General features: G+C 38.4%; 6 protein-coding genes across 6 annotated transcripts; 3 read left to right on the forward strand and 3 right to left on the reverse strand.

Moving 5' to 3' along the window:
* Positions 1–21: 21 nt before the first annotated feature.
* Positions 22–3,162, reverse strand: SAPINGB_P000112 (uncharacterized protein; the record flags this gene model as incomplete). The annotated part of the gene is made up of 1 exon (XM_031994836.1): positions 22–3,162. One exon carries the CDS (start codon positions 3,160–3,162, stop codon positions 22–24), a length of 3,141 nt encoding a protein of 1,046 aa, XP_031850727.1.
* A 224-nt stretch (positions 3,163–3,386) lies between these two features.
* SAPINGB_P000113 (uncharacterized protein) lies at positions 3,387–3,968 on the forward strand (the record flags this gene model as incomplete). The annotated part of the gene is made up of 2 exons (XM_031994837.1): positions 3,387–3,558; positions 3,664–3,968. The coding sequence occupies 2 exons, from the start codon at positions 3,387–3,389 to the stop codon at positions 3,966–3,968; spliced, it is 477 nt and encodes a 158-aa protein (XP_031850728.1).
* Positions 3,969–4,043: 75 nt separating this feature from the next.
* On the reverse strand, positions 4,044–4,692 carry SAPINGB_P000114 (uncharacterized protein; the record flags this gene model as incomplete). Its single annotated transcript, XM_031994838.1, has 3 exons — positions 4,044–4,118; positions 4,180–4,358; positions 4,422–4,692. The coding sequence occupies 3 exons, from the start codon at positions 4,690–4,692 to the stop codon at positions 4,044–4,046; spliced, it is 525 nt and encodes a 174-aa protein (XP_031850729.1).
* A 593-nt stretch (positions 4,693–5,285) lies between these two features.
* SAPINGB_P000115 (uncharacterized protein) lies at positions 5,286–6,546 on the forward strand (the record flags this gene model as incomplete). Its single annotated transcript, XM_031994839.1, has 4 exons — positions 5,286–5,539; positions 5,619–5,700; positions 5,745–5,982; positions 6,047–6,546. The coding sequence occupies 4 exons, from the start codon at positions 5,286–5,288 to the stop codon at positions 6,544–6,546; spliced, it is 1,074 nt and encodes a 357-aa protein (XP_031850730.1).
* Positions 6,547–7,564: 1,018 nt separating this feature from the next.
* On the forward strand, positions 7,565–8,305 carry SAPINGB_P000116 (uncharacterized protein; the record flags this gene model as incomplete). Its single annotated transcript, XM_031994840.1, has 1 exon — positions 7,565–8,305. One exon carries the CDS (start codon positions 7,565–7,567, stop codon positions 8,303–8,305), a length of 741 nt encoding a protein of 246 aa, XP_031850731.1.
* Positions 8,306–10,328: 2,023 nt separating this feature from the next.
* SAPINGB_P000117 (uncharacterized protein) lies at positions 10,329–10,745 on the reverse strand (the record flags this gene model as incomplete). Its single annotated transcript, XM_031994841.1, has 1 exon — positions 10,329–10,745. One exon carries the CDS (start codon positions 10,743–10,745, stop codon positions 10,329–10,331), a length of 417 nt encoding a protein of 138 aa, XP_031850732.1.
* Positions 10,746–11,673: the final 928 nt, after the last annotated feature.

Genomic DNA, 11,673 nt, shown 5'->3' on the forward strand with positions numbered 1-11,673 from the left:
TATATATATATATCTTCTTCTTCACTCCAACAATCCATCTAAAACTTCGGCGTGCGACCGCACAATCGGGTCTCGGTCGTGTAGATAAATGTCAACATAAACCTTTGCCCGTTCAATATCATCAGACATAACCCACTCAGGTCCAGGAACACTCCGTGCAACTGAAATTAATAACGCCAATGCTGCTCGTCTCATCATTACCCCTCCACTTGCTTCAACTTCCTTAGCAACCTGTTTCTCCTCATCTTCATCATCTTTCTCCACAGCTTGACCTTGCTCACCTTCCATTGAAAGAATCCCCAAAGCAACATCCAGCGTATCATCCATCCATTCCCCTGCAACACCTACAAAACTTGCTTCATAGGCGGCCCCTAAAATCCCTAATGCTGACATTCGTAACACATCCGGAACTCCCTCAGGCCGAGTCGCAAATATGCTCCCACGCATCCGCCTTCGTGATGCCATAGCAAGCATCCGTCCTGCTATAATGTCAGCCGTTGTTCCTCCCAATGCCTCACCTAGCCGTTGAACCACTCGTAAAATCACTTCACCAACCTTCAAAAGCTCATCCACTCCCATCTCTTCCAACATCTTGCGTGTGTAAACAGTCTCAGAAACACTCTCATCCTTCCGTTCCCTTAATACCCCACTGTATACATCCACAAGATACTCCACCACTCCATCTCCACCATCATGCGCATCGCACACTGCAAGCAATGTCTTAACCGCATTCAAATACACAAATGCATCGTCGCTCACTAGTTTTGATAAACACAGCTGCGTTGCCATCCTCCAATTGTCTCGCACTACCACGCTCTTGGTTGTAACAAGCCCCCGTAAAATGTATAGTCCGTGTGCCTGTGTCGGAGCCTGTAAGTCATCCAGCATCTGGATCACTCGTGAAAGGGTCTTGCGATCACCCTCCGACGCATCTGCAGCAGGTACCGTGCTGTCTTTGGGGAAATATAGCCCAAGTACTTCCGCAATTTGGTCCACACATGCAGCCGCCTTGCCCTGTAGCAGTCCCTCAGGTGTATGCCCCACAATGTACTGAAGCGGACCCAGTACCGTTTCCAATGACCTCAGCTCTGGAACCTTATCGTCTAGAGTCGGATCTACCTTCTTAAACGCTGTCGCAAGATCCTCCGTGATGGCCAGCACCAACGAAAAACACAAGTCCAGCATCTCTGTTTCCTCTTCGGTATCTTCCTGCTTATTGGTATCAGGCTCCTCGACCTCCACAATACCCCTCACCGCCTCAGGGTAGTACTTTTCCTCTTGGATATCTGAATCGTCCAAATCAACAATCTTTAACCGCTCAGTCACTGATGTAGTCTCAGTCTTTTTCTTTTCCTCAGCTCGCTCTAGTATAGAAACATAATCCTCAAGTGTCCCGTGAATGACCATCAGTAACTCCATAGGCGACTTGATCAATCTATCCTTATGCTCGTTATACAAAATCTCCAACAATTTCGCATGTACAAGTGCTCCAACAGTATCCTCTTCATCATCACTCTCCAACAACACCTCTCCATTGCTGCTTTTCTCCTGGCGCTCCAACAACCATTCCTTGATTAAGTTTACAAATAGCGTACTCGTAAATGTATCTTTTTCCCCAGCCAATGGCCCTAAAATGCTCTCAGAAAGTACCTTCCCCCGTCTTTCAATCTCCCCAAATAATGCAAATTCACCACCAGTTTTTACACTGGTTCTCCCACCAGTCGCCACAATTCCTACCATCCCCTCATCATCAACTCCATATTCCCATAACCGTGATCCACTTTTGGCAAGAAAGTTCCGCAGTAACATGCTCTGGATCCCAGCAGCGTCCTCCGGTTGTAATGAAACAACCCCAACAAGCACATTACTCACGCTGGTCGCCAAATCTTCCTTCTGCTCAGCTTTAGCAAAACATAGCAGTGTCCACAATGCTACAAACGCAAACTTGCCAACCTCATGAATCACCCCCAACGGTTGAGCCGCACGCACCATTGCCTCTAACGCACGCACCGCTTGCATCAGCTCCTCCGCCTTAACGGTCTCGCGTTTGCGAGGAGCCAACGTCTCCAGTAACGCATCCTGCACTCCTACAACCACCATCTCCTGTTTCTGCTCGTAAATGCTATCCACAATGTGGACTGTCGCAGACACCGTAGTGGCTCGGTCATGCAGCGCCATGACACCAATCAGCTGTTGTCCAATTTTGTGATAATACTCCACGGGGTTCATTTTCTTGGGAACCGCCTTGAGAATACCTACTGCCTTATCAAGATCCTCGATATTCACATCGGGCTTCTCGCGCACACCAGATATAAACTCGATAAGAGAAAGCACGCCGTTGGATTTACGAACAAGTGGCAATGTGGCAAGAACCCGTGTAGTGGCCATAAGAAGCCATGCTGGTGTCTTGGGCCGGATCAGTGACGTCAGGTTTAGAAATAAGGAGTATGTGTCCATTTGTGCCACAATGGTCTGGAAGTCGCGTGCCCCCTGGGCACGGTTCGGGGCTGCTGGGTTGAATGCAAGCTCAATAGAAGCGGCCAGGAGATCGGGGAAGTAGGAACCAATGAATAACAAATCCCGCACATTGTCCTTGACGTTAAGCACGGGGATAAGTGTACCACTCAGAATATATTCCAGTTGTGCAAACCGCGAGGCGTTGTCGGTGACAGGAGCCGTGGTGCCCAAGATACCGGGTGCGGCCTTCAAGTCTTGTCTAGCCTTGGTGCGCAAAGTCAACGGGATACCAACCCCAGGTGATAGCCGTGGATATATGCCATCCATGACGATAAGTGTGACCATTGTGTTAAAGATCTTCATGTCGTTGAGCGAGATTTCAATAATGTCTTCTGGAATGCCTTCCGGGCGTTCCAAAGAGTCTATGATGGACCGAATCTTGAGGAGAGATTGACCAAAAAACGCAGTGACTATAAAGTCTTTTGTCTGAGGGCATTCATTTGGTAGCTGTGCCACTGTTTGCTGGACTTCTGCATTTGTCAGCGCATTGTAAAGCACGCTTGGCCGGTCGGTGATTTCAGGAGACGGGATGTTAGGGTCGCGCACCACGGTCTTTATGATTTCCCAGAGTCGTTCAAAGAACTGGTCCAGGGGGCCTGTGTACTTGATTTTAACATTTTGTGGGTCGTACAATTGTTTGTCCATAGTTGTTGGTTGTTGTATAGAAAATGTCTTGTGAGATTTTCAATGTGCATAATTTTTATGAATTTCCAGAAAAACTAAAATTTTGGGTTTTTCAAAGAAAAAAAAAAAAAAAATTAAAAAAATTAAAAAAAAAAAAAAAAATTTTTTTATTTTTTTTTTCTTCTGCTCATCTGTTACTAAAAATCCCACCCACCTACCCCCTCTATCCATCCACAACTATCATAATGGCTCTCACAGAAGACGTCCAGCTGGAAATATTTGCTGCCGCGCGTGCAGGCGATCTCGATGAACTGAAGACGCTAGTCGACGGCCTGGAGCCGTCTGATCTCCTTAAGGTGGTCAACGAGTACACTCAAGCCACTCCTCTTCATTACGCTGCCGCCAACGGTCACGATGGTAAGTACTATGTTCTATGTTCTTTCCTTCATTGTTTTTTTTTTTATTTGATTTGATTTGGTTTGGTTTGGTTTGGTTTGATTTGATTCTCTAACACTCTTTTAGACTGTGTCGAGTACCTTTTAAAGGTTATTGAATCTAATGCTGAACTGCAACCACTCGTCAATGCGCGCAACGATTCCGGCAACACGCCCGTACACTGGGCCGCACTTAACGGTCACCTGGAAACCGTCAAGCTACTGTGTGAGCACCAGGCAGATCCGTTGCTTAAGAACGAAGCCGGCCATGATGCATACTATGAGGCCGAATCTAATGATCACGAAGATATCGTGGATTATCTGCTAGAAAAGTTTGAAATTCTTCCAGAAGACGACGATGAAGAAGAGGAAGCCCAACCAAATGGAAACTAAATTTAGATTGAAGAATGGGAAAGTAAAGGAGATTTTGTTTTTTTTTTTTTTTTTTTTGTTTCAATATATTTACATTTACATGCCAAGTGATTCTCTAACGTTTTGGCGCACAATCCGGTTAAACTCTTCACGGTTATCTCTCCAGACTTTCTACAAACCCTCATGTTAGTAAAATAGACAAGAGTAAATCCATATTTGGAATAATACTTACACACGCATCAATGTTTGCGCCGCTCTCATCGTTGGGTTCCGCAAGCATGCTCATAACACTGATTAGAATCTTCTCAACACTCTGGATAGGAGTCCAACGTTCAGATGCACTCTCGTACATGTTTGGGTCATCGCCTGGTGGGTGCAGAATGGAGATGCACACCTTGCCATCTTTGTAGACTATTATATATTATTCCCATCGTGTTAGGTATATTCATATCTTCATTGAAACGTAATACTTACTATTGGGATGAAAGATCTTGGAGGTAAATACAAGAGTGGGTGGACTCAATGGGTAATCCTTGGGGAATGTCATTGTGGCTGCAAAAAGTCCGCCTTCGTATGGGGTATCCTTGGGGCCCTGGATCAGACACTCCCACTCAAAGAAATTGTCTTCATCGATGGGGCCTGCAGAAATTCCTTCTGGAGGGTTATTGATGAGTTGACGGTATTCGGCCATCAAACGTCTGAGCGCTGTACTTGAGCCTTTGTTTGAATCAGAGTTTTTGCTCATTTTATTTTTTATTTTATTTTATTTTATTTGGGTCAATGAGAAAGGGGAAAGGTGGAATTTTTCTATTATTATTATCGAATGTGAAAGGGGAAGAATGCAAAGATGGAAGTTTGTAGACACTTTAAGAGGAATTAAAAATTACCCGGCCTTTGTGTCGATAAGAAATATATATATATATATATATATATATAGTAGACCCTGTGGAAATGAAAGTTCAAAGTAAAATGACTGAATAGAAAGAGAAGCCTTAATGTTATTTCATATAAAACCTTTAAAAACAGCTTGTAATTGTAGATTCTATATGTAGATACTTGTATTTCAATTCTCTGAATAGTTTTTGTAAGTCATAACTGATGTTTGAAAGCCACCTGGCTCGTCAAGCTGTTATTTTCCATATTATTTAAAGAAAAAAAAAAAAAAATTTTTGAAAATTAAAACTTTCAACTTGATAAATTTATTTTCCACACAACCAAATCATCAAGAACCCCCTCCCTCTCTTTCAACAGCCAGTGATCTATATATTCCATTTATCTTTACTATCCATAGCTTACCTTCTTCAAAACAATTTATTCATTCAGAAATACTCTCTAATAATGTCACAGCCACCAACAGCTCCTAAGGTCTCAACAGAAACCCCCTCGCCGGCCTCTGTCGAAGCACCCAAACCTGCTTCGCAATCTCAGCATCAAACTGCAGCACCATCTCTACTCAAAATTTCTCAGGCCCTCCTCACACCGTCCCAAATTCAGAAACTGCTGGATCATAGTGGGATTGCTCCTGCCACATTCCAGGAAAGCAAGATCCATGTATTTGAGCTCATTATGCGTGCATCCATCAACTTCAAATTGTATGTTTTTTTTTTTTTTTTTTTCAAAAACTAATGTTTGGGAGCTTTATTTTTTTGTTATATATACTAACCGTGATAGTCCGGCACGAACAATATGTACAACCATGATGATTTTCCAACAATACTACCTACTTAACAACACTAATACATACTCGCTCCTAGTAAGTTTACCATTTTTTTTCACTGATTTATGCTAATAATCTAGGACATTGTGAGCGCATGTTTGCTAGTAGCCTCGAAGATTGAAGACACACCAAAACGCAGCAAGGAGCTGTTTATGTTTCTAACACATCTCAAGGGCATTTCGCTTACACCAGAACAACAAAAGGATAAGAAGACGCTTATTATCAACATTGAAAGAGAAATTTTTGAAACAATTGGATTTGATTTCCGCAGAACTTCAGTGCAATACTATCTCATCAAGATTTCAAAAGACGTTGACAGTAAGTTATTTTCCAGAACGTTTTCTTTTTTTTTTTTTTTGTATTTAAAAAAACTAACATCTAGAAGTCCATAAAGAGGTTGCACGCGTGGCATGGATCATTTCAGTAGACGCACTTTTGTCTAATGTCTATCTTATGATTCCCAGTCACACGATTGCATTTGCATGTATCATTTTAGCGTGCAAGATTCTCAACGACACTAGCACATTCCCCATTGATTCCGTTGTCTATTGCTCGACCAGGTATAAGGTTAATTTTGCGATCCGCGAGCTATGTGAATTGTATTTGGGGTTGGATTGCAAGCTTCTAGAGCTACCGTATCACCCAGAGTATAGTTACTTTGTAAAACGCATTAGTACGGCCAAAAACACGGTAATGAAAGAAATGGCGACGTATCGAAATAGGAAAACACATGCTGTGTTCGAGTCCAATCGAAGCGTTCAGTTACGCTCAAATAAATTTTCACACATTGGAGCCGTACGGTATGTTTTGGAGTGGGAGCGTGATGAAGTATCTGGGGAGCTTTTGTCACATATGGAAAGAGAATCAAAAGTGGGGGTATAGATAGTGTGATTAATAATGAATTATAATGAATAATAATGAATAAATATATATATTGATTACATATTTTTTTTTAATTAAGGGGTATTTTATTTTTTAATAATCATCATCATCATTATCATCATCATCATCATCATCATCATCATCATCATCATCATCATCATAATCTAAAATAGAAGAAGACTGATGAATCATTGTTGACATCTAAAAGATCTTCTGATAACGTCACGAAGCACGTTGTTTTGAGCTTTCTGAGATGTTTTCGCTGCGATTTATTTGCTGCCGCACCGCACAAAAAGCGCATAAACAAAAAAAAAAAAAAAAAAAAAAAAATTAAAATTTCTTTAGTAGTGGCGGCAATGCGTATTTGTGTGTGTGTGTGTGTGTGTGGCGTATTTTATTGCACGGCTGATTTTCACACACACAAACGAGTGGCACATGTGTGCATTGCCGCACTTAATTTCCCCTTTTGGATTTTTTTTTTTTTTTCTGTTATATAAATATTTTATTGAGTTTTTTTCGCTACGAAAAAAATTAAAAAAAAAAAAAAAAAAAATTTTATTTATTTATTTTTTGTGGAGTTACTTTTTTTTTTTTTTATTATTATTATCTTGCGACTTTTTCGCTACAAAAATAAAAAAATAAAATAAAAAAGTTTGACTAACTAACAGTTGCTGCAGCTGCGATCTTTTCGCTATGCTTTTTCTAAAAGATTCCTCGAGTGGGAAACCCTCTTTTTTGTCTCTCTCTCTCTCTCCCCTCTTCTTTGATCTTCTGATCAATAATAGTAGGTGGGGGGAAGAAGACTATTTATTATCTTTAAATCTCTAAAACTATATAAACTGTGGCTAGATCCCTCTATAGCTATCTTTTTTTTTTTTAATTCTTTCTTTTCATCATCAATCAATCAATCAATCAATCAATTCTTTAAATTAAATCAATTTTTTTTTTTATCTAAGATATATCAAAAATATCAAATCAATCTACAATATCTTACAATCAACAAACATCTTTAATACTAATGTCCTGCAATTGCTCTACTACTGAAACTACAGTCAAGCCTGACTGCAAGTGTCCCATCAATTCCTGCAAATGTTCTGGTTGCAAGCCTTTAAATTGCTCTGAAACATCCTGCTCAAAGGAAACCTGTGAATGTCCTCCTGCTGAATGCAAATGTGATGGTTGCAAGACCAAGACCTGTGCTGCCGATGGTTCTTCAGCCTGCTCAAAGGAAACTTGCAAATGTCCTCTGAATGAGTGCAAGTGTGATGGATGCAAACCTATCAACTGCTCAGAAACAAAATGCTCAAAGGAAACATGCAAATGCCCACCCGCAGAGTGCAAGTGTGATAGCTGTAAGTCAAAGACTGAAAGCTCCTGCACCAAGGAAACTTGCACATGTCCTCCTGGTAAGTGCACTTGCGATGGATGCAAGACTACAGCCTGCTCTGGAGAATCTTGCTCTAAGGAAACTTGCACATGTCCTCCTGGTAAATGCACCTGCTCTGGATGCAAGACTACAACCTGCTCTGAAGATTCGTGTACTAAGGAAACTTGCACATGTCCTCCTGGTAAGTGCACCTGTGCCAGCTGCAAGACCACAGCCTGCTCTGGAGAATCTTGCTCCAAGGAATCTTGCACATGTCCTCCCGGTGAATGTACCTGCTCTGGATGCAAGACTACAACCTGCTCTGGAGAATCTTGCTCCAAGGAAACTTGCACATGCCCTCCCGGTAAGTGCACCTGCACCGGTTGCAAATAAACATTCTTAGGTGGTGATTTTTCTTTTTTTCTTTTCTAATGACTTTTTTTTTAACGATGATGTATTTTTACTTTTTTTTCTTTATTTTAATGAATATTTTTTTTTAAATTTTTAAATATTAAATTTACTTCTAGATTAGATCGTAGATATCTCTTCAATTGGCGGGCTTTGAAAAATAAAAAAAAATTAAAAAAAAATTAATCAATGGCTTTGTTATTACTTTGGGCATCTGTATCCCCCTCGGGCCGGTATTCACTTTTGAAGAACCGTTTAAAAAAGGAATTGTAGTCGTTGTGGTCGTAATACAATCTTGGTTACAGTATGACTTTGTAGTGATCCTAGATCATTCTTGGACCTCGGAGAAAATCGTCATTACATTTTGAAAAAAAAAAAGAAGAAAAAAATTTTTATTAGAATTGATTTAGGTGGTATCATATGTGTTAATTAATTACCACGCCATTAAATTCAATTAAATTAAAGAAAGAAAGAAAGAAGAAGAAAAAGCTTTAAGTTAGAGATATATCTCCATCTGTATTTGAAAGTTACAAAAAAAAAAAAAAATTTTTCTTATCAACTCTCCCCTATATGATTAAACTTTATGCTTTGTTTCAATTAGAAACGTTTGATTCGAGTCAATTCTATTTGATATTTGATACATGTCATTTACTTGCAATTAATAGAAATGATTAGAAGAATAAAAAAGATTTTCGTCATAAAAATAAAAAAATAAAATTGATAGACTTCCTCTAAAAAAAAAAAAAAAAAAAAGATTCAAAACAAAGGCAAATGCTATCACTTATTTTTTTTTTTAAGATTTCTGTAAAGTAAATAGATAAGCTACTCCAGACATAAAATGTCTTTCATGTGTATAATTTTTTTTGTCTTCTTCTTCTTATTCCTTTTCTGTGATCATTGAAGTATAATTAATCAGTAGCTTGTGACTGGCAGAAAGAACATGATATCTTTCATCGTAACAGGCAATCATATAGTAAACAGATTTTAATTCTTCTCTTCCTTTTTTTTTATAGCATTAATCATCTTTATTTTAAAAAGCCCTAAATTATATTTCAATATATATGTATATAATAAATAATTCCAATTAACAACAAAATTTAGTATCACGTGATTTAAAGTACTTTTAATTTAAGTATTTCAAAAACATCTATATTATAACGATTACTCTGGGCGTGTAGTGTAGTGGTTATCGCGTCTCATTTGCATTGAGAAGGTCACCGGTTCAATTCCGGTCTCGTCCAAAAATTATATTTTTTTTAATTTGTTTTAGTGAAGAAAATTCCGGAGCTTTAAAAAAGAAAAAAATTTTTTTGACTTTTTTTTGATTTTTTTGTTAGTGATGACGTGTGTTAAGAAACCCTTAGAAAATGACGCACAAAGAAGAAAAAAAAAAAAAATTTAGTTTTTTTGATGTTATTCCAACAATATCGTTTTTTCTATTAAAAAAAAAAAAAAAAAATCTGGTGGCAAATTTTAAAATTAAAAAAAATTCTGTTATTTATTTTATTATTACTATTTATTAATTTCAAATATAATTCCTTTTGTTTTGTTCTACAGAAAAATCGGTCTTAAAGTATTAATATATATATATATATATATATTTTTTTATGAGTGCAAAGCCGAATGACGATGTAATAAATATGATGAAACCCACACAATAATCTAACGCAAGGCTTGCAGCCAGTGACGTGCTGAAACCTCCACTTTACATGTCCAGCCCATCACCAACATGGGAGTAGATTAAAAAAAAAAAAAATAATAATTACACATAGAGTTTTAATTAATTAAAAAAAAATTAAATAAACCAACTACAATACAATCTTCAGAAACTCAAGTCTTCGAAATATTAAAATCAATAAAAGAAAAATCACATTAAAAAAAATAGTATACATCAAATAATAATAATAATAATAAAATGAGGGAGTCAGGAAAAAAAGAAGTCATAAGCTAAGTTGTAGTCGTCATCATTAAAATAAAAAGGGCATAGAATAGTAATTCTCATCACTATTTAAATGCGCTCGCCACGGAGACGTCTGGCCAAAGCGATATCCTTCTTCTGGATAGTGACACGCTTGGCGTGAATGGCACACAAGTTGGTGTCTTCAAAGAGAGAGACAAGGTAAGCCTCAACAGACTCCTGAAGAGCACCAATAGCAGATGACTGGAAACGAAGATCAGTCTTAAAGTCCTGGGCAATTTCACGGACCAGGCGCTGGAAGGGGAGTCTTCGAATAAGGAGTTCAGTACTCTTCTGGTAACGACGAATTTCACGAAGAGCAACGGTACCGGGCTTATATCTGTGGGGCTTCTTGACACCACCGCCAGTGCCTGAGGGAGCAGACTTGCGGGCAGCCTTAGAGGCGAGTTGTTTTCTGGGAGCCTTGCCACCGGTGGTGGTTCTGGCAGCTTGCTTAGTTCTAGCCATGGTTGGGTTTTTTTTTTTTTTTGTAAGTTGTTGTTGTTGTTGTGATAAGATAAGGGTGGATATGTGGTGAGTATTAAAAAAAAAAAAAAAAAAAAAGGGGAAGAAGAAAGAAATTTTTTGAAATAAGAGGGGGGGGTTGGCTGGTATTTATAGGCGGGAAAGTAGAAGAAGAAGAAGATATTTGTTTTACATATGTGTGTGGGCGTTGAGCAAGTTTAGAAGGAAATAAATCGACTGGCCACAAAATTTGCTGAAAGGCTTAGACTCATTTGGAAGCTCAGACAAGGACAGCAATGGCTAGCAGAATGGTCATGTCGAATCATACGCCGCGGGAAAATAGAACAACAACAATACTCTTATAAAAGTATTTAAGAGTAGCTGAGAGAGGGGATTGCTGTTACACAGTGTGTCATAAGATGATTACTTAATTAATTATAAGTAATTATAAGATAATTGCCGATAGAGAGAGAGAAAAAAAAAAAAAAAGATGGGAAAAATTTTTTTCTTATTTTTATTTTATTTTTATTTATTCTCTTGTAAAGTGGCCAGTTTGGAACATTGGGAGTGCTTTGGCCGGGTGCTTGGAGGGGCAGCTGGATTCTGGGGGGGTCTGTGAGTAGTGTGGCAGAGCTTTTTGAAGTCTGTCGAGTGAATCTTCTACTGCCCAGCTAACCGCACATTATTATTATTATTATTATCTGATAGGTTACAGTCACGTGTAAATCTAAAATGAAAAAAAAATTAATGTTGTTATGTAATTACTTAGGTAAAAAGTTAATATATTATATTATTAAAAAAAATTAAAAAATAAAAAATAAAAAATAAAAAATAAAAAATAAAAAATAAAAAAAACTTTTGGTTCTTTTGTTTCGGGTCCGGGACGGGGGGATATCATTGACATTAATCGAAATGATATTTGATTTGATTT

The sequence above is a fragment of the Magnusiomyces paraingens genome (assembly GCF_902498895.1).
Source record: "Magnusiomyces paraingens strain CBS 517.90 genome assembly, contig: contig1, whole genome shotgun sequence".
NCBI classification, from domain to species: Eukaryota; Fungi; Ascomycota; class Dipodascomycetes; order Dipodascales; family Dipodascaceae; genus Magnusiomyces; species Magnusiomyces paraingens.